The sequence below is a fragment of the Chenopodium album genome, chromosome 2 (genome assembly GCF_948465745.1).
Source record: "Chenopodium album chromosome 2, dcCheAlbu1.1, whole genome shotgun sequence".
Taxonomy (NCBI): Eukaryota; Viridiplantae; Streptophyta; class Magnoliopsida; order Caryophyllales; family Amaranthaceae; genus Chenopodium; species Chenopodium album.
In genome coordinates, this window is record NC_137835.1 from 2531019 (window position 1) to 2553557 (window position 22539).

Consider the following 22539-nt stretch of genomic DNA (forward strand, 5'->3'; position numbering starts at 1 on the left):
CCATGAGATAAGAAGCCGGAATTATGTAGGAATTGCAGAGTCAAATAATTTTTCAGTGTCACCCGAAAATTGGTTTGAGAGAATTACGTACATAGGAATACTCCGTAGCAAGTTGCAGAATTATCAATCCCGCTAATACAGCACACAGTTGAGTCAACTATACAACAATACTTGACATGTGGATTTGAATTTTGATTCCATCATAATTTTCTGATATTTTCCTAATTTTACAATTTTATAGAGTTGAAAAGTCACCAAATCTCACATCACAGTCTTTTTGTAACAAAGTTGTTATACATATACTCCATATTAGTAGGGAAGAGTTATTATTGCACAAAACAAAGTCCAAAAACTCCCACTCTCTTATCACTCATATTTTCTGATCTGACCAACATCACTCAGAAAACATGGGGGATAAGAGGAGGGCAGAAACCGAGATACAGCAGTTGGAGGTGGAGGAGGATCAACACGAGGAGTCCGAATTCGACTCGAGGAAGAAAATCCCACCATGGAATAAACAGATTACGATACGAGGTTTGGTTGCAAGTACAATCATAGGTGTTCTCTACTGCATCATTATAATGAGGATTAGCCTCACTACTGGTCTGAGTCCTAACCTGAATGTCTCAGTTGCTCTTCTCGCGTTCATTTTTATACAATCATGGACTAAGATCCTTCAGAAGACCTCGTTTTCGTCTGTGCCTTTTACTAGACAGGAAAATACCATGATTCAGACTTGTGCTGTTGCCTGCTACAGCATATCTATTTCAGGTCTGAAAATGCAATGCTGTCATTTTTGTTCTCAACAACGAAGTCACTTAGCTCAACGATTATTCTTTGTTCACCATTTGATTGCTTTGCAGGTGGATATGGAGCTTATCTGTTGGCACTTAACAAGAAAACATACGAGCTTGCCGGAGTAAACACACCAGGGAACCACCCAGGAAGTTATATGGAGCTAAAACTCGGTTGGGTTATTGGTTATAACCTGATTGTCTGTTTTGTTGGACTGTTTGTGTTGATCCCACTTCGGAAGGTAAATTAAGTTTCTTCCTTCCACACTTAGTTAATTGACTATATGGCGTGGCGAAAATGATCCCTTCACTAATGTTCAATCTTGATGTCTTGAAGATATTGATAGTTGACTACAAATTGCCCTTCCCAAGTGGCTTGGCAACTGCTGTTCTAATTAATGGATTTCATTCAAAGGGAGATAAACTGTCAAGGTATATCATCCACCATCTCTTTATGTTTGGCAAAATTGAAGGTGTTATTTTGGTGAAATTGTTAGGTGTTCATAAAAATGTTTTGAAAGTTTGAAGTAGCTCAATCATTTTCATGATTGATACATCAAACCGCCAAAAATAAAAAAACAAGAAAGTTCTTGTCAGTTGTTGTCACTGCTTGTATTTATTAGTTGGCACAAGAAGTACCAATGTACTTATGCTTATCTATATAAACACGACGCATAGCGTAGGTAAGGCAAAATGGTCCAGTGGTGACCCTCAACAAGGTAGAAGGGGGAGGTAAATCTCGGTTATTAACTACTCCGTAAGATTATAGGCATAACCTCTATACGATGCAGAGGGGGGATCACAGGGGGACCGAACCTTAACAATTTGCCCCTACCCCATCCACATATAGTGGAACCCTTCTCTCCGGCAAAATCTCTTCATCTTGGCCAGATAATACTTATTTTGTAACCCCCTATGCATGATGTATCATCCCTCAATGTAGAAAGCATTGTCCCAGATTTCATCAGATTGTGAACCTCTTGAGCATAATGGAGAAAATGTTATTTTAAATGTTTTTAAAGTCCTCTTCACCCATTGACACGCCTAATTATGAATACAGAAGTTAAAGCTGTTCAAGGTTACAACTCTGTTATACCCAAGATTACGCTCATGAAGCAGGATCTATTAGTATAAATTTCGCTGAACAAAGAAATCAATCTAAAAGTTTCTGAACATTTTATTAGTTCAAATCAATGCTATAGCCTAGACTATATCAAAACTTTGCACGTTGTTCCCAGGAAGCAGGTGCGAGGATTCATGAAGTACTTTTCATTCAGTTTCCTCTGGGGTTTTTTCCAGTGGTTTTTCACTGGGAAAGCAGGGAACTGTGGATTCAGCCAGTTCCCGACTTTTGGCCTTCAAGCTTGGAAACAATCGTAATTTCTTTCTTCCCTTGTCAAACTAGAAATCCTACTCACAATACAACCACATTCCTGCTTGACTTGCCTGATTTACTTTCTGCGCATATTACTGCAGATTTTACTTCGACTTCAGCTTGACTTATATTGGCACAGGGATGATTTGTTCTCATCTTGTTAATCTGTCTTTGCTTCTGGGAGCCGTGATCTCATGGGGCATTATGTGGCCACTCATCGGTAAACTTGAAGGAAATTGGTTCCCTGCAGATTTACCAGGTTACAGCATGCAGGGACTCAGTGGCTACAAGGTAACTTTCTCTGCCACAGCTCCGCCCTAAAACCTAAGTGACCTCAAATATCATAAACCTTTAAAGCATATGAATCCTCAATTCAAATCCTGAATATTTAGTAGGGAAACATATTTCCATAACTGATCTCTAACAGGATAATTTCTGCAGGTATTCATTTCCATCGCCCTCATTTTTGGCGATGGGTTATATATCTTCCTCAAAGTAATTTATATTATCATCAGAAACATTCATGATAGAACAAAAATCCAGACCCCCAATAAAGGTAAATTTTATCTTAAGAAGTTCATACTTCAAATACAAGTCCCTTAATTTTGTGTTAGAAGTAGAAAATCATCTGTACCAAGCTGTAAAAAAACCCCATTTTAATGCACAGAAGATTTGTTTTTGTTGCAGATGATAATAATCAAAACACAAATCCTGATCTCCATAAACAAAATGAACTTTTTGTAAGGGAAAGGATTCCAATGTGGATTTCAGGCGCCGGATACATCCCCCTCTCCATCGTCTCCACCATCGTGATTCCTTTCATGTTTCCCCAGATTAAATGGTACTATGTCATTGTAGCATATATTCTCTCTCCAATTATATCTTTTGCCAATGCATATGGAGCTGGTTTAACTGATCAGAACATGGCATACAATTATGGGAAAGTTGCTATTTTCATCCTGGCTGCCCTTGCTGGGAAAGACAATGGATTGGTAGCAGGGCTTGTAGGCTGTGGTGTCATCAAGTCAGTTGCCTTTGTTTCTTGCACTCTAATGCAAGATTTCAAAACAGGCCACATGACCCTATCATCCCCTCGCTCAATGCTCATCAGCCAAGCAGTGGGCACCGCAATTGGATGCATTGCAGCTTCTCTAAGCTTCTTCTTGTTCTACCAAGCATTCGATGTGGGAAATCCTACCGGAGAATACAAAGCACCTTATGCCTTAATTTACAGGAACATGGCAATTTTGGGGGTTCAGGGATTCTCGGCACTTCCTCAACATTGTTTGCAGCTTTGCTATGGGTTTTTTGCAATAGCAGTAGGACTAAACCTGCTGCGAGACCTACTACCATCCAGGATTGGAAAATTGATGCCACTTCCAATGGTTATGGCAGTGCCATTTTTGGTGGGGGGATATTTTGCAATTGATATGTGTGTGGGAAGTTTGATAGTCTTTACATGGCAAAAACTTAACCCAAAGAAGGCTAACTTTATGATTCCGGTTGTTGCATCAGGTTTCATTTGTGGGGAAGGGATTTGGAGCCTCCCCGCTGCTCTTCTGGCTTTAGCCAAAGTTAAAGCTCCAATATGTATGAAATTTTTGGCTTCCTCGGCCTCCTAGATGAATTTTTTTAGGCTTTTTTTATAATTTTATTTATACATAGACATATAGTTTGTGACAATGGAGTGAATTAACTCCAAATATTAGATAATTCTGATTTTTACACTAATGTTATATTTGTTGAGTCTCAACTCAGAATTCTAAGACATTCCATTTCACCAAAGCACATTGAAATTAATTTGGGGATGATACCATGAAAAAAAAAAAAAAAACAAACAAACAAACTAGAAGAATGTCACAACTCAAAACTGAGCACCAAAAATTATTCCTTTATAAACTAGAAAATCAAATGAAAATTCTGCCCATCACAGGCTACACGAGAGACATATATTTGGCGAAATTCTAAGTGCCAATTGCTACACAAGTAAAATTGATTTCCCTTGGAAATTCTTCATAATATACATTAATTTGTGTGACCAAACAAAGCTATGCTACACAACCCAATTAAAGGGGAAAATAAAGCATCCTGATAATACAATTGATACATTTAACACAAATTAATCATCCAGTGATTACACCAGCCAAAACATCACTCTTACCTCGAGCAAAAATTGTGTATACTAAACGAATTGCATCCAGCCAACCATCCAAAGATTCCCATGAGTCAGCTACCTAAGATGTCCAATGACAAAATAGTAGTCAGTACCGTGTTATGATCATAGTTAAATGAGCAACTCAACTCGTGGAGAGGGAAAAAGAACTGAGAGATGCATGGAAATATCAAATATAAAAGATGAAGGAAGTTGCTAACCAAGTAAACAGGTCCATGTACAGTGTCAATAGAGAGTCCAGCTCCGGGTGGCAAAGTAAGATCAGCACATGCTGACACTGAAACAATATCAGGAATGTCAACTTTGACAGCTTTATTTTTAGAATTTGCTGCATCTACTGGCTTGCCAGAAAGACTTTGTCGTGATGTCTTCGGTTCAGGTACAAGCTGCATAAGAAAATGATGGTTCAGTGAGAACTATTACTCTCAGCAAACCATATAATGGCACAATGGTTAAAACTCTCAACATAATGAGGCATTCTGTTTCAGGAAATCCCAACGTAATCCCACAGCCTGGGGTGAAGTGCCGAAGAGTATGTCATACATCTCCTCAGATAATGAAAAAAAATTCTCAGGGAACAACAACAATCAACTTTAGATATGTATGTTTACAGCAAAAGAAAAAACTTAGGAAATATTTAGAGACTAATGGGCATTCTGTTTCAGGAAATCCCAACGTCAAATATAAACAAGTTTTACAAAGCAGACAGCATTTGGCTATATAATGCTCTAAACACAATGTGACTGAGACATCAGATATGTTCAAGCAGAAAGCATGGAACCTTATTTTTTTATGAGCTACTAATTCAACATTATTGCTAGTCCAAATTCCAGAAATGGCAAGGCAAACATTCACTTTACTTCCCTCAACCAAGAGACATTGAAATTACCTGATAAAGGCCCTCATGGTTAAGGACAAATTGAGTCCGCTTCCAATCACTGTGTGGGGCAATTGGATTGCCTGGTGGAGGTGCTGTCAGATATCCCACTTTAAGATAGGGCAAAGGAAGCTGTAAAAAAGGAAAATAGGCTTGGATCATATTATGACAGAAGATAAACACACAGAAAAAAGTGAAGCTAGTGTTAATATCAGGGAGTAAAACAAACAGGTGAGTAGCCCAGCAATTCGACTTATCCCTAACATATATCTCAAATTCTCAGGTCATTAGCTTCAGCTCTCACACTCCTTTTTATCACAGCCAATCTTATGTTACTGCATAGAAATGCATTTTTATTAAATCTGTCTAAAACGACTCCCCATCCTTGATATACTACATATCTCATAAAAGAAAGAAGTGAAAATAAATCTATCAACAAGCCATAACCCAATTGTCCTTAAAAGGTTGCGATTTTCAAGAAACAAAATTTTCAAGAAACGTCTCTGCTTTTCCCTATTTTGTTTCTCTTCACATCCAAGAGAGATACTCTGGGGATTTCCCTTAACATAGAGTATTTGGTAACTTGATTCAAATATAGGGAATATCTATTGAGGGGAGGACAGAGAGTCAGAGTAGCATGGAAAGTGAATGGAATTTCAACAAAATGGAGTATGAACTCTGATAACTCTCACAGTCAACTTAAATGGTGAATGTAACTAGAATCCTTAACACTTTCAATTATGTTTATGCAAAACAAAACCTCTTACCATAGAACGAACCAGCCTCAGTGCACTGCGGTAAACCTACAAACAGAAGTGAAAAAAACTGTCACAATTACATTTCAACAACGAATTATGCCAAAGAATAATAAAAAAATAAAAATAAAACTATGCCAAAGAATAAATAATTATAGTGTCACTGGTTGCAACAGGGATACATGCTACTATGCTAGCTTAGCATAGCAATTGTGCGAAATAATTCTTTCTAACATTTCTCCATAAACAAAGATTATAATTTAGCATCCTGATTATACGAAATACCAGGATGAAAAAGATGAAGTCAAGAGCCCAATAGGTACAACAGATAATAACGTACTCAGAAATCCTGCTAAAGCAAATCCAGGAAGGATAAGGTATATGCAGCCATAAGCCATCATAAAGAAAAGGAACCTCTCAAGGTGATAAATCATGAGAACCCTTTAAGAAAAAGGAAAAAAGAACAAATCAAAATTGCAGAGGGCTTACCGAGTAATTTGGCTTCAATGCATGAGCAGCTGCAATATAGACAGCACACTGACTATACAAATCATTAGGTGAAACATCATTATGGCTGACTGATCCACCTATTCTTAGCAAGTCCTCAGCTAAACCATACTGCAAAATCATAAAATACATAACTTGCCCATTCATACAGTAGGCTCACTGACCGTGTTCCTTTTTTATGCAAAGAAATATTGAGATAATAATAAGAGAGATGAAAGCAGCATTAGACATGCAAAAGTTGTTAAATCAAATAAGATTTTTCGAGGGACAAACCAAAACAGTGCCAAGGTTGTAAATAGCCCTATGAAAGTCAAACTGCAATTGAATTGCTGCCCGGAACTGCATTAGGTGTAAAACAGGGAATCAATATAGTGACAAAGATTCAGTAATATTCATAAATCACATAACTAAAATCACTAGGATATCTTGGGTTCATCCAAGCAGTATGTTTGCACCTTACTAATTGCTGTCTTTACAATATTATGTTTTTCCTTAGCAGGAACTATTGCACTGAGCTCCTGTATCACAAAAATAATGAATAGTAAATACCAAGGTCTGTGAGCATCATATTGCCAATACCATTACACGGTATAATAATATACAATGTTCCAAAAGGCCACTCCTTTAGTTACTTCTCACTGCTCATATAGAGAGATGAAATACATTACCTGCAATGCTAGTCCCCAGTTGTTAAGTGCCTGAAAAGGGAGAATGAAATTATCACACTAATGAGTGCCGATAAATAATAAATAGAAGATATCCTAGAAACAAATAATTCAATGTTACACACAGCTAAAAAAAAAATACTTTTCTTGGCTGAATATAAACCAAAACAAAAAGGCAATTTACCTGGGGACTATTCCAATTCAACTGGACGGCTTTTCCATAGTACTCTGTGGCCTGAAAAGCAGACAATGTGGTCAGCAGGTTACTAAATTAATCAGTGATGCAAAGAAGAAGCCCCCCACCGCTTCAGAAATTTATGGCTGAGACGGCCTCTGGAAACAGTATGACACATTGACGGGCTAAAGGACAATCACAAAAACACAAGAAGAGTTTTAACGTGAAAGCATGACCAGAAATAAGCACTACAGAGTCAAGACCTTTCTCCAAAAATTAAGTCTATGAACTTAATACTAAACTAGCTCAAGAGAGAAAAAGGATTTGGAAGTTGCAAAAAATAGACAGAAGAGAAATTTTGCAAGAGTGTGTAAAGCTTCAGGAAAACCACTTAAATATGAACAGAGAAAGAGTATAAGGATGTTGCTGTAGGGTGGAATGCAGATTATGATACTAATAAATTGTACAGAGCAAATCTGCATATTTCTTAGTCCACCAGTAACAGAGTTGAATTAAATATCCATAACAAGTCTATCAGTGTATAGAGCTAGGGTTCAACTTAATTGCATCTTCAAAAATTGGAGATTAATGAAAGCCAAATGCCATGACAGGCAGGGTGTTGTTTTCTTAACCATCAGACGATCAAGGTTACATCAACCATGGCCAAATAATAGTATTAGATAGAACAGACATTCACATATACAGATGACAAAGGTCACAAAGCAACAAAAGACATTCACATTTACAGATGACAAAGCAACTATTGTAAAGATAGAAAGCTATTGCACCTGCTTCCACAAGTCTTCAGCCTCCTTTGTACGACCACGCATTCTTGCTCGATCAGAGATAGCAATGGCCCAATTATAGTATGCCTGCATGACATATTGATAGATTAATCAGCATGGTAATACGTTGCTCTAAAATAGTTCTGAGAGATCATGTCTCTTACTTATATGATTGGTACAGAAGCTGCATAGCACAAGCTACTACTAGATCCAAAATTAGGGTGAAAGGATACATAATACCACATTATCACCAGTCCAACACCACCAACCCCAGTTCAGAGCACGTTAAGTTTGAAAAGGTGGAATCAAAACCTAGTGACCTAGTAATCACAGCTAAATATCACTTAATAGAATATGCAAACATACATCATGAAGGGTGGGACAAAGACGAGTAGCTTCCTCATACTTTTTGCAAGCCTCCTCGAGCAGTGCATCTTTAGAAGGTGAGGCAGAGTCAGGATCAACATTATCTGCACTTTCCTGAACACAAATTCACAGAGATCATCAGAAAAGTAACTCAGATCTAATGCATCCCACTCTTGACTTAAAAGACAATATGCTTGCAGATTCAACTCATGGTACCATAGCCTTTGACTCCTTGTCAATCAAATATTATAAACGGGAAACAAATACAACTCAAGATATATAGTAACTCACTATCATGAATTGAAATGCTCAAAAAGAAAACAATGAAGCAGAAACCAAGAGAAGAGAGAGTGATTTAAGGATCAAATTACAACCTGAAGTACCAAAGCCCAATTGTAAAGGGCATCGTAATCTCCTGAATTTTTCTCTATTGCACTAGCATACCTGCAGTGTAGTCAGAATAAAATTACTATACAACTCGGGAGCATGGAATTAAAAATCAGCTGTTCTGTTATATAACAGCTGTTATGTAATGGATTTTGGATTTGCTGTTCCACACTTCCACAAAACCCCATTATATAACACCGCGACAAAAATCACATCTTTCACCCCGCGTCATCCGTTCCGTAACGGTGACTCGCCGCATAAGAACGTTTTTAACCCGTTACATCCGTTAAAACGTTTTAGTAATTGATTATGTCCATAAAACATGCTATTTAGTAAATTTTTGTTCACAAAATATGTTACATGAAATATGTTACATGCTTTTATTTTAACATATATTGTTATGTTATGTTCAAAGTATACTTATTTAACTTAAATATGAATCCGCATTTGCCACGATCCGTTTTATTCATCCATTACAAGCCATTCCAGCGGCAACACAACCGTTACCGCGATCACATCCGCAAATTTTTTCCATGCTCAAAAGTACAAATTATAGAGATGAGAAAAGGTTCAAATTTGCCCTAAACCTGTCTACATCACCGCATAAAATGCCTTTGCATGGTACAAGAGATAAAGTATATTCATCACATAAATAGTAGCTCTAGGTAATCTACAAGGAGAGCATAGCTTACCTCCTGGCAGCATAAGTGAGAATCTTTTGGCGAGATCGACCTTCCTCATCAACACCCGTTACACTATTGATAAGTTCCATAGCAGCATGGTTCTGGTACGAACTATCTTCACTGATGAAAACAAATTTTTGAAAATTCTCAGCTCCATAGCTATCAATACTTTGTATGCTTAATCTTATAGAATGAGAACATAGCCACGATATGTCTATTAATCTAACTCATGCAAAGGCCTTTAGGGTTTAGGAATTATTTGTTTAACATAGTGTGCATGAAATAGGAAGAAGGGGAAAGAAGATACGGGACCAGATGAGTTTTGAAACGGTGTTTATTGTAAGAAATTACTTCATTAGGTGATAAAAAAGAAACAAAAAGCCAGTAAACCGGTAACTACAGGTCTTTCAACTGACAATATTAGGCCTAATATATGGTGCAAATCTTAAAAGTTGCATCCTTCATGGTATGCAAATGTGCTTCCTAGTTAGCAATCAATACAAGAAAATAATCCCTTCTATTTTATAACCTTTGCACGCAGAATTCTTTGCTACACGTAAAAGAAGCACCAAACATTAAATTAATCCCCCATATCCAATAAGCGGCAAACGATGGAAGTCACTCCATAAGGCCCTCCCATCACAAACGTCTATGGCACACCGACATTTTGTCTCCATTGACAGTTTTGGTAACTGTGGCACCAAACCAAAACAGCCAACCAAGCAAAGCAACCCCCCCCCCCCCCCCCCCAACCCCAACACACCCCACCATGAAAGGTTAGGCTCACTGTAGGACATGAGCACATTCCCTAATCGAAGATGTCATCTACTGCCCCGCAAAAATACCTTGATTAAAAAAATCCTCGAGCACTTCCTCCATCCTACATTCCTACAATAATATGCTACCCCTGCTTTTCATCAAGGTCTAAACTATGTTGTGAACTTCGACCTTAAAATGCTCAAAAGGACACACTCTTACTACTCCATATTCATCTAAACATATATAGTTTCTCAAACAAAATAATCATCCACTTCCCAAATGGGTAACACCAATGATAAAAGTTAACAAGGTTCAATCATGAAAGTTAACTGCAACCAATTATTTCAGAACCGAAGGACATATATACCCTAAATTCAACTTTTGATACAATGCAGATATCAGGATATGAACAATAAGCTGAATCCTAAAGATACCCTAGCAAAATTACAATTTCCAAGTTCAAGGATGAATTATCCAAAACTAAGACAAATTCCCAATAATCCCAGCAAATCAATTACAATTCCACTATTTGCGTCATAAAAATCATCATATAGTAATCGAAATTAAACAAGCATAACACTGAAAAATCATAGAAAGAGAAAGAAGAAAACCTAAGAGGAGAGGCAGAATCAGCAGCAACAGGAGTAGAATTGTTAGAAGTTCCTTGATCTCCCTTCAAACCACTCAACAATTCTCTCATCGTAAAGGTTCGACTACCTTCATCCTTCTTCAATTCGGGTTGACCCGATGATTCGTCGTTTGATCCGGAAGGAAGAGACTCGGGTTCAGGCACCTCGTGTTTCGGATCCTTGTCGGAAGCAACAGGCTCAAGTATGGCTTCAACGGCGTCGTTTGATTGCTGAATGGGGTCGTTTGATTGCTGAATGGCGCCATTTTCCTGCGGATCTGTAGCAGGTTCTAATGCCGTGGGATGGTGTTCGGGGGATTCTTCTGAAGGTACCGCCATTGTTGATAGCTTCGAGATTTGATGGAGTTTGGTGATTGATGGGGAAGAGAGAGAAAGATGGAAGGAGAAGAGAGGTAATGGTGAAGTTTAAATATGGTGATGTGTTTGATTTGTATCAAAATTTTACAAGGTGTAGGAAAAGGAACGAGATCTGGAGTAGACTGTTTTTTTGGCTTTTGCACTCACAAAATTAACATTGCAAGAATATGTGCTTCCAAAAAAAAAAAAAAAAAAAAAAAAAAAAAAGCTTAATGATGGATCTTAGTTAGAAGATGGGTTGTAGTAGGAGGTTTGGTTTGACACGACATGAAAATTGATCGATCCGTTGTTAGTCTTTCACAAGTACTCGCATTATATTTTGATAGGAGAGTCATATTGGTGGGTCATGAGTCGTGCATGAACATCATTTTAAAATTTTAATACGAACCTGACATGAGCACAATCGGTTGGCTCACTTATCTTTAGCCTATATTGAGGTTTATTGGCATGACATAGCAAGGTACATACACTACATTTATGAAAGATTGGCACAAGTGGCCCATTATTATGACTATTTCTTGGCCCTAATTATGCACGACTCGCTTGAGCACGAGATACGCTGACATGACATGTAGGCATACAGGACAGTGTCATGCTCATCTTTAGGGTTTAACTATTGAGCTTTCAAATTCTTCTCGCTTGTAGATATAGGTAAATACTAAATAGGTAATAAAGGAAAAATTCATATAGATTCAAGCCAGATAATTTAAACAAAATAAATAATACAAGTATGAAAAGTTTAAACAGCGTAACATAAGTACAAAATAATTAACAAAATAAATTTGAACAAAATAAAATAAATTGCTCATACAATTATACAAGTGAATATAATTATTATTTATTTATTTATTTTGAGGGAAAAGAAGATAAACATTTGTTAGCCATAGCTAATTTTCTCGGTTAAAAAAGATAAACGATTTCCACCAGGAAAATGACTATATAACCCTGACCTCCATCCCCACCAGGCCACCACCATTGTAACTCCATCAGGGCCCATCACCACCTTCACAACCAGTCAGGAAGGTCAACGCTTCATTAGTTGATCATTGATGGGAAAGTGACTCAAGGTCAAGAGAATTCTAACATTAATCCACTTGCAATGTGATTCACCATTTTTGGAATTGGGATAAGGGAATAGGTGGTGATGATAGAAGTGGTTGATGAGCATATCAAATCATGTAGGAAGCTCATAGTTTAACGAATATATCGTATTGTATGATCGAATAAGAAAGATGCTACTCTATAATCACATTGAAATTATTAGTTTAATACGAAATATAAGGAAAATTATTATTTTTTTCTCACGACAGAAAATTAGTGCATTAGTTGATTGTACAAAAATAAGCGGAGATCTTTAGCTATAAACACATGACAGATTTTGATTATGTGGTGAATGTGATGAGATTCTTCGACAACTACTCTTATTTTGCAATGAGACATAATTCAATTGTTTATTCACGTCCTTTTCTATTTTTTTGGACAAGATTTTTCTATAACTTTGACTCTTTGAGCATTAAAAAAAAAAGGTAGGCAGTCCGTCATTTTTATTCATAAAAACAAACTACTCTATCCTATCTGTTTATCAAGCCACAAAAATCATCTTCCAAAGTATTTTTTATTTAATTTATATTGTTTGACTTTACCTCAGCTTATTACTTTATTAGCATGAAGCATCATGGTATTACTAGTTCAAAATATAATACTACAGTTTTGGTCAGAGTTCAAAAATGATCATCCTAAAAATATTATGCAATAGAGATCATTGACTACTAAGTAGATAATTAGATATAAAAATGATAACGGATAACTCTTTAACTTGTAAAGTGAACGCATTTTAAATGTTGTAGTTCATCCACAGAAAACAGGTAAAACTATAACCAAAGGATCAAAGAATGTGGAAAGACAACAAAGCTTACCAGTTTCATGGATTTTGGAATTCCGCCTCCATCGCTCAGTTGAGCGCGGGCAGTATAACATTGACATATTCCATACTTAAGGGAGCATACAGAGGTGTATCAGTTATGAAGTGCTTTTCTTTCCAAAGCAGCATCTAATGGATACATAAGTCTACATTGGTTAAGGGGAGATCCCCTAACCAAAATAGTAAAATACAACAAATAAATCAGGAAAAGAAAAAATAAAAAGAAACAAAAACAGTGTCCCAAACCCAAATTAGGGTGTAGTTATATTTTGTCATGCAAAGTCACCACCAAGTCATGAGCATCATCCAACAGCTTCCAGACATCCAAATTCCCGGCCATGTTATTACATTCCCTTATTATTTCATCCATGCTGTCGTATTTCTCTAGTATTAGCTTCCTTCTCTGCAGCACACATGCTGCTACAGCGTAGAGAAGTAGATCGTCAGTGGGAGGGGCTCTCAGCCGCATTTTCCCCCATGCTGACTTGCTGATCCCGGCCCTGATTGCAGTCTGATCAGCCCACATGACCTCCCAGAGACAAAGTGTCTGCTCAAAAGTCAACTCTCTCCGAAAGAGGACCACTACCATTCTGTACAAAAAGAAACAGTCTTCTGCTTGAAGCTTCTCTAAATGTCTATAAAGATGTGAGTCTTTACACTTGATGATCTTGGATATAAGACCCAGCTGCCTTCTAATCCCTACCTCATCAAGCCGGAAGTTGTGCTTTGCTTTTTTCATGAAACCAACAAAGCACCAAAATGCCTCATGATCCTCCTCTATGACTGATATGATTGGAGAGAGAAGATCGCTCATCCCTTGGCAGTAGCCAGTCTCAGGATCATAAAGTGCGTAAGCTTCAAGAATAGAAACGAGACGAGTAGCATGGTATATCATGCATGGTTCTAAGTGATCATATTCCTTCAAGCCAACTTTCTCAGCTTGTTGCACAGCCTTGGCTTCTGAGACTGCAGCCTGAGAGGGGCTGTATACGATCCATTCAGGATTTGCTCGAAGAGCATCAACACGGATAATCCTCTGCCATGTGGCAAAATCTTCAGATGAGCAAAAATTCAACCCAGCCCCGGTTTTTGAAGGAGAAGAAATTGTATTTTCATTCAAATCATTTCCTTCAAATTCTTCAGCGCTAAGAAAAGGTACACTATCAACTTCAGACGACTCAGAATCAGATGTTTCCGAACTGGCGCCAGAACCCTCTTCACAGGTCAGCACAATCTTTTCAGCTTCTTCAAATGAAGTGGCGGAAGGTAAAATCTCAGGATCCCAGATAGGTCCATCAGAGTCTGATGGGTTATCCCCGCCATTTGAAGATCTTGCACTGCTTAGGTCATCCGAATCAGGAGTGTCCGAAACTTGGCTAAAAAAACCACCACTACCACCATTGCTATTTCCACCAGTATCATTCCCCTTAAAGCTTGCAGCACTACGTCTTAGAATTCGACGACATTGTTTTCGCAAGTTTTCATATTCTTTCCTGATCAGAGGCAATAAACATCAAGCAATGAATCCATGAGCAATGTGAGGATAAAGGAGAATATCACAAATACAAAGGATGCAAAGTACCTTTTCTGGTTTCTAGCAGAGTCTCTTTCCTCCTTTGTGCTGTTCAAGTCATAACTGCTCCAATAAAAAGGAACTCAGTGTTATTAAACTTCAAACAAAAACCAGCATAAAAAAATTAAAGCCACAAACTTGAAACACGTAGCATAGCACCAAATCTCTACAAACAACTTCAAAGGAAAAAACATTAGATAGCTATGCCAAGACAATGGAATCACAAGAACAGCCTCTTTGCAGTTGCTTTAATTTGATTAAGGGAGCCTCTTTACAATTGTGCACTTAAGGAGTCTTTGTAGAGGCATATAGGTCAAGGTATGGTGTAAAAAAGATACAGCTAAAAAAAGTAACTTATTAGTGAACCCACCCAACGCATAGAAACTATAGCTAAACTGTAGCCTTGAGCACCACTTGTACAACAAAAGATAGCACAATTATTACGAAATAATTTCTAAAAATACAGGGGGAAAAAAAAAGAGAGAGACATATTACTTCTGCAATATCAAAATTACTTGCCAAATTTAATTATTACACTCACTATAGTAGTAAGTAAAATCTTAACAAATTTATTTTTGACATTAACCTAGCACTGTTGTTTTCATACCATAACCACAAAAACATTTTTGATTTGACTAATTAACAGTCAAAATTAGCGAGCTTTAACCAGCAGACTCAGATATCAGGGAACAATAGGATTAAACATGACAATATGAACATGCGGGAATCTATAGAAATAATCATGAGAAGCACAAGGGTAAGAGTTGCTTGGAGACACAGTAAAGTGCTTGTTGGTGGAGACATAATTAACATAGACATTGATACAGCTTTTTTTGCTTTGTGGGGACATAAATCAGATACAGTAATTAGTTATGAAATCAAATCAGGTAAAAGGAAGCAATCCTGAGGTTAATACAAAAAAGTGAAGACTAAATAATTGACTTCTAGTCTTTCTATACTTACACTCCAAGAAGAAAGGGCCAAACTTCTGCTCTGATATTGGGATCTACACCCTGCAACAATGACATGAAACATGAGCATTCCGAACAGCATTTCAAAAATAGCTCTGAAATTAGCACCACAAGTTCAACCACTGACTAGGCAAATGACTTACTCCGCTTCTCACTCTCTTCAAAAACTTCACTCCACCATTGATCAATTTACCATCAGATCCAAATAGATGTTTCCATTGCTTGGATAGAAGAGCGCGTTTTCTCCTCCGCCTAGACCAAGGAGATTTAAGACTTAACCTGTACATAAAACAGACACAAAAAAATTGAACTTAGCTTCAGAACACAAACAATTACAGAAGAAAACAATCACTCAAGTATCATCATATCTTACCCTAGAATAAAATGATTTGCAACCACATTTTCTAGTATGGATACGACTACATTAATAATTTCATTGAAACCTAAGAGGAATTGTTGCTTCATCCAAATAAGGTACAATCAGTGTTCAATCCCAAACCTGTAGGATGCAACCGCGGTAATTTTGTTAGGTAAGGTGGTGCCCTGGTGGTGGCATTGAAGGCATTGGCACGGTGAGGGTATAGTCGGAATGATTAACGCTCCGTATACATTTCCATACTAAATCCAAAGCATAAGTCTTTCATAGAAAAATCTTAAAGCTTGAGATACACAATGATAAATTTGGTGAAGTTTGTTTGTCAAATATTATTTGACCTTCTAAGAGTGATAGTTCCAACATCTTTGAATTAGTCTTGTGTAGATGTTCTCATCCACAGAATGGGTCAACAACGAAAGATTAGATCTTAATCACACTAAACTGATTATACTAGGTTAAATATCAAAGCACATTAACAAAATTTGCAAATCATCCCACATTCCCACTCAAATACCACACAATAAAACCCGAGAAATCTTTAATTTCGTGAATATTTATGAAAAATAATAAAAATCTATAAATAGAAAATACACAAAGGTGGGAATTAAAATGGTCAAAATTTGGCAGCGTAATTGAAACTAATATCTAATAATACTAAGCTCATTTCCAGAAATTAAACGGGTCAACACGAAATGAATTAAAAACAAAAAAAAAAATTGAAGTAAGCAATTCAACTGTAAAGCAAACTAGCAAAGCAATTAAGTAACAAAATTCCAGATCTCGATCTCAAATCAGTAAAGTAAAAATAAACAAACTCACCGATCACTAGAAACTGGGGAAGAAGAAGATGAAGAAGAATTAGTAACTACGAAAAGCACCGATCTCAAGTGAATCCACGAAGAAGAAGAAGGCGACGGCGAAGACGACGACGAAGAAGACGACGGCGTAGAAGTATGACTTCGCCGGAGAGATCTCAACAAATGTTTTTGTTCCGAAATCATATCTTAATCTTAATTACTACTAAATTAAACTCCTAATTGAATAATTATACTCTCTGATTAACTTCCAAATCTGGTTTATCTCCCAATAATCGATGATCAATTCAAGAGTGAAAATGGAGGCGGCCACGGCGTTGCAAGCCGTGGCCGTCACAGGAGGAAGCTAAGCCAACATCATACCAAACTGTAACACTTGCGCCGCCGCCGTTGTCGCCGGAAAAGTTGTAAGGTTGAATAAAGGAAGGAGTAACAGCATGTGAGATGGAGAAGGGTAAAATTGTCAAATTGTTGATGGAATTAGCATAGTGGGATTGAATCACCACCATCACCAACTGAAAAAACCCAACCTTGTTGTTGTTGTTGTTCTTCTTCTTCCTTCCAAAGTACCCCAACTACCCTTTACTCACTTTCTCTCTTTCTTCGCTTTTTCTCTTTATTTCAATTATACTGCTATTTCTTTCTCTCTCTAACCACTATTTTTTGTTTTTTCTCTCTATTTCCTCCCCTGTTAGTTACTACCGTCACGGCGTTACTACATATTTATATGCGGTTTGCCCGCTTGGAGAAGCGTAGAATAAGACCGATATGTCTTGTATAAGACGAGTGTATTTGAATGTCTGTGTATAAACACACGATAAATGTATTTGTATGTAAATCTTACGCGATATATATTGTACGAGTATAATTTTTTTTTTTTTTTTTTTTTTTTTTTTTTTTTTTTTTTTTTTATCAATAGGGTGTTGGTGTAGTGGTGATTGGGACTACACTTGGTATGGAGGACCTGTGTTCGATCCCCCGCAACAACAATTGGGAGGGGACTGGAACCTAATCACCCATAACTGATCCCGAATCCGGGTTAGCCCAAAAGGATGAACCGGGTAGAACACCAAAAAAAATATATATTTTTTTTACACCATTTATTATATAGTAATATATATTTCAGGTAAAATATAATTATGTGCAATCTCATTAAATTTATTTGGCTTTTTTTAATTTGGTTGTGTAATATTCTGTATCAATTTTTTCAATTTGCAAATTGATGATTGACAATATTAGTTATTTTAAATATCATGTCTCTTGTTAAAACTTAAAACTATGTTCCCTTCACTTAATTTGTACTTAACATATAACCTTTTTTTTCTTAACTGAACTTATTGTCGTTGAATTTTAATAAGCCAATTTCATTATTCTTCTTTTTCACTCCAAAAATTCTTTTTCACAGTCTTCAAGACATATTTTTATATCATTAATAAATCCAACTTAATTATAATATTTCAAATCACCCATCCTAAATTAGCGGTTACATATTCTTTTTCCAACTATTTCAAACTAAAATCGTGCTGTTTTAAGTTATTATGGTCTGCTCTGCTAATTGTAAATAAGCTACTCTGCTGATACCTACTTTATTCGGTTGAAATTTGTTTTATTTTGCTCAAAAACTTTAAAAGGGGTAGAAAACCTAATTTTAACATTATATCTTTTGTAAATTTGTATCACCTTTTCAACTTTACTAGGGTATCCTATGCGCGCGAAAGAGTTAGTTGTTGCATAGAAGTTGTATTAGCGCGTAGTTACACCTTTGGTTTGGGTGGTGGATCTGGTAGTTTTAATACGTATTATTTGGTTTATGTGCCTATACAATGGTTTTGTAGAAATATAAAAAAGCCACCAAAATCTTTAATGATAATTATTTTTTAGAACCCTCAAAAGTTTTATTTCAAAATTATTATTAAATAATATGATAGAGAATATCCATATAATATTCTCATCCTATGTTTAGGATATATTTTGTATAAGATTATCTTTGATATCTGTACATATCTTATAGTTACCTAATATGATTAGGTTTCTCATTGTAACCCTATAAGATATGTACAGATATCAAAGATAATCTTATACAAAATATATCCTAAACCTAGGATGAGAATATTCTATGGATATTCTCTATCAGATATTAGGTAACTATAAGATATGTACAGATATCAAAGATAATCTTATACAAAATATATCCCAAACCTAGGATGAGAATATTCTATGGATATTCTCTATCATAATATTTAATTGATTTGCATCCCTTCATATCTTAAGCTAGTTTAGAACTCTTAATTGTTTTGCATGATTCAATAATACTTAACATATTTTTCTTCAAATGAATTTTTTGTGAGCTTAGTCATATGGAGTAATAATATGTGAAATGTTCGTTGTAGCTAAAAACTTAATAGTGTAAGTTCAATGTTCTACGACCATCTAATATCTGTATCTAATACTAAAGCAATAACCACTTAGTTATATTTTTCTTCTTAAATTCTCTCCATAATTAAATACATTTTTTTCTTCTATCATCCATTTCCTTCGATTTTAGGATTTTAAAGTTATTTATACCACTTGATAACATCTGCTCAAATATCATTATTTAATATGAATGTCATTTAAATTCCACGTTGTTTATGTGTGTGCCATCAAATAATGTACAATTAAAAGGCTAATAAACCTTAACAACATTTGTAATAATTAAAGGACAACAAAATTGTAAATAAGAAGAGCAACCGCGAAGGAGTAAAAATAAATCATCTCGTGGTAATAAACAAAGTCTTCTTACATACAATTTTTTTTTTCCTTTTTAAATAACAATAATACATATGAAGTACAAAACATTATAATTTTATTATTAAAAAAAAAAAAAAAGACATTACAAGTTTTTGTTAAAAAAAGAAATTGTATTAATTGATGGTATGTTTAATGAAAAAAAAACCCCAATTAAATATATTAATGAGAGTAAACATATTAATGAGGGTAAAAAAGTAAATATACATTTTTGTACACAATTTTGTACATATTTTTGAGGGTATAGTTGGTAGCACACTATTCCTAAGAGTTATTTTCTACTTTTTATAAGGTAGGGATTTATTTATTTATTATTTCAGAATATATGAGTACGTTAAATACTTGGAAGTAGGGAAAATTTAAAATTTAGGATTTAGAATTTAAATGTAATATCAAAGAAGCCTCTTAGGCTCTTACCAAGTGAACCAAACTTTATCTTGGGGGCTAAATTTAATTGTTTTCCGAAGAAATGATTAAGGGTTAGCACAAGTGGAGCAAGTAGAGGAGATAATGAATTAAATTAGAATGAGACTATGTCATAATCGTAAGTATTACACACATTGAAACACATAAAATACAAGTATTTAGAAAGAACTAAAGTACAATTACAAAATACGCAACAAGACAACACGATCCCTCGCATATGCAGTAAATATAAAGTCTGTATACGGAGTACAAGTTATCATTGAAAGAAAAAAAGGGCGGAATAGAAGCATGGTAGTGATTAGAAGGAAAATAAGTTCCGGCAATTAGCGCATATATTGGGGAATTCATCCCTTTCACACACTTCACTTTTATCATGCGCAGTTCCAAAACACCAAGTGGATCAAGTTTCCCCTTTCTTTCTTTTTCTTTCTTTTTTAAGCTTTATTTTTAATTTTTTAATTCAAAATGAGAATACGTAAAAATTTGTGCTTGATAAGGAAATCTAATGATGAAAGATGATGAGGATAAAGGGGCCCAACAACTCCATCCATATTATTTGACTTCAATGTCGACGTTTTTTTTTGGTTTTTGATCGCCGAAGCCCTATAATCTATGGTTGTAGTAGTACAAGGATGCCCTTTTATTACTTTCGCTTTGTGCGTCTTTTTGCTTAAATTCTCCTTCTATGTCTTTTCTTTAGCCCATTTTTTCAGGCCCATTTTCCCCCTTTGTGTTCAACATTTGAATAGTACATTGACTCGAGGCCTCCAGGGTGAGCTAGTTGAATTGAATGTTAAACAAAAATCTAACCGAATACTCGGTAGAAGAATAGAGTTGACATGATGCTTCGGACTTCTAACTTGACCTCTTTTTATCATAATCATTTTTCTTGTAGCCCTTTTATTATGTATTTTTGCTAAAAAGACTTCAAATTAACGAGAATTAAGAATGACAAATAAGTACGAAGTAAAAAGAAAGATTTATATTAAGATTTTTAGTTATTTATTGGTAAGGAGGACCATGACCAGACCTCAACTCTCACGGTTTTGTTAGTCTAGTACTTGCGGTATAGGCACTTGGGAGTAGAAAAGAGGGTAAAGGGGATCCCTACCCCCAAGTATCCTTACTTTATAGGATTTGAACTCTAAATCGCTATGATTTGAGATAAGAAGTGAGCCAAAACTTTGTTTATAATTTATATTTAGACAAAAGACTTTAATTTAAGATAAAATGGGATTTTTACTCAAGGATGGCAGGAAGAAGTATAATTTTCACAATGTGATCTATTTTTTTTTTTCAATTATAGTTACAATTTGTTTAAATTTGGTTCATTTGTTGACCAAACAAAAGTCATGATCCGAGCTCAAAATTTGACCGATTCCCCTAATGTTTCGATTCTATAACATCCTTGTGACTAGAGAGGCTATAGAGTTTAAAGGCTATTAACAAGTAACAAAGACAATGAAGATATGTTTTGATACAATTATTGTCTTAAAAAGTAGGTACAACCCTTTTGGGGGTGTTTATTCACATTAGCCAACTTAATTCCCATGAATAGCAGAACTATCACCACAAGTTAAGTTATGGATGGAACTTTGTAAAAACTTGTGCACAAAAACATAAAACTAAATTTAATAAAGAAGGAAGATGAACTTCATGATTTTTCAAGACAGCTAGATATCATATTAGTAATCACTTGTATATTATACCATAATCAATGAGATAAATGATGATCACTAAACCATAAGTCAAAATTTTGAGATTCATTTCATCTGTATCTTTTTAATGAGACGCGTCTTAATTAATACTTTTTCTTATATCTATAACCAATCGCGTGAAATACTTTATATCAAGCTCTATTGCTGTAAAGATCTTGATTAGTGCGTAAACCTTCAAGGTATCGATACAAGTCATTGAAGTACGCTTCAACATGTTGGAACTTCAAGATCCTGATCTACTGAACATCTAAAAGCCATCATGAAATTCATGATTAATGAATTTAGTTCTGGATCGCTAGCTGAATGTAGCCCAATTCACGTCCAGCCCAAATTCATGATATCTTCTTACAGTCCAGATTTACAGTAGAGGCCCAACAAAAGCCCAACAAATTATTAGTTTGTTGGGACATCTCAATCGCAAGTTGCTATTAATTTCCCTCCATACTTAAGTTTTCAATCGGGAGTTGGTATTAATATCCCTCCATACTTTAGTTTTCAATTCTTTCACAATCATATCCATATCGTAATGCGTAATCCTGATCATAAGCTATTAAACTAATCAAAAATTCTTTTTTCAGTTTCATAATTGTTGAAGAATTACACGCTTTGATTTTAACATGTGTACAACAATTCAAATTATATTTA

At 35.6% G+C, this 22539-nt stretch overlaps 3 protein-coding genes across 3 annotated transcripts; 1 reads left to right on the top strand and 2 right to left on the bottom strand.

Moving 5' to 3' along the window:
- Window positions 1-213: 213 nt before the first annotated feature.
- On the top strand, window positions 214-3900 carry LOC145592831 (metal-nicotianamine transporter YSL1-like). Its single transcript, XM_081649338.1, has 7 exons — window positions 214-771; window positions 864-1036; window positions 1132-1226; window positions 2033-2170; window positions 2271-2460; window positions 2611-2725; window positions 2857-3900. The coding sequence occupies exons 1-7, from the start codon at window positions 408-410 to the stop codon at window positions 3789-3791; spliced, it is 2010 nt and encodes a 669-aa protein (XP_081505464.1). The 5' UTR covers window positions 214-407; the 3' UTR covers window positions 3792-3900.
- A 140-nt stretch (window positions 3901-4040) lies between these two features.
- On the bottom strand, window positions 4041-11463 carry LOC145592842 (protein HLB1-like). The gene is made up of 14 exons (XM_081649349.1): window positions 10913-11463; window positions 9552-9662; window positions 8847-8916; window positions 8473-8586; window positions 8110-8193; window positions 7331-7381; window positions 7150-7179; window positions 6937-6999; window positions 6755-6820; window positions 6464-6592; window positions 5987-6022; window positions 5232-5351; window positions 4543-4728; window positions 4041-4403 (listed from the first exon to the last, which is right to left on the bottom strand). The coding sequence occupies exons 1-14, from the start codon at window positions 11266-11268 to the stop codon at window positions 4293-4295; spliced, it is 1527 nt and encodes a 508-aa protein (XP_081505475.1). The 5' UTR covers window positions 11269-11463; the 3' UTR covers window positions 4041-4292.
- A 1745-nt stretch (window positions 11464-13208) lies between these two features.
- LOC145592852 (rab GTPase-activating protein 22-like) lies at window positions 13209-17683 on the bottom strand. Its single transcript, XM_081649358.1, has 5 exons — window positions 16968-17683; window positions 15916-16051; window positions 15765-15814; window positions 14811-14864; window positions 13209-14721 (listed from the first exon to the last, which is right to left on the bottom strand). Exons 1-5 carry the CDS (start codon window positions 17147-17149, stop codon window positions 13491-13493), a joined length of 1653 nt encoding a protein of 550 aa, XP_081505484.1. The 5' UTR covers window positions 17150-17683; the 3' UTR covers window positions 13209-13490.
- Between the last annotated feature and the right edge of the window lie 4856 nt (window positions 17684-22539).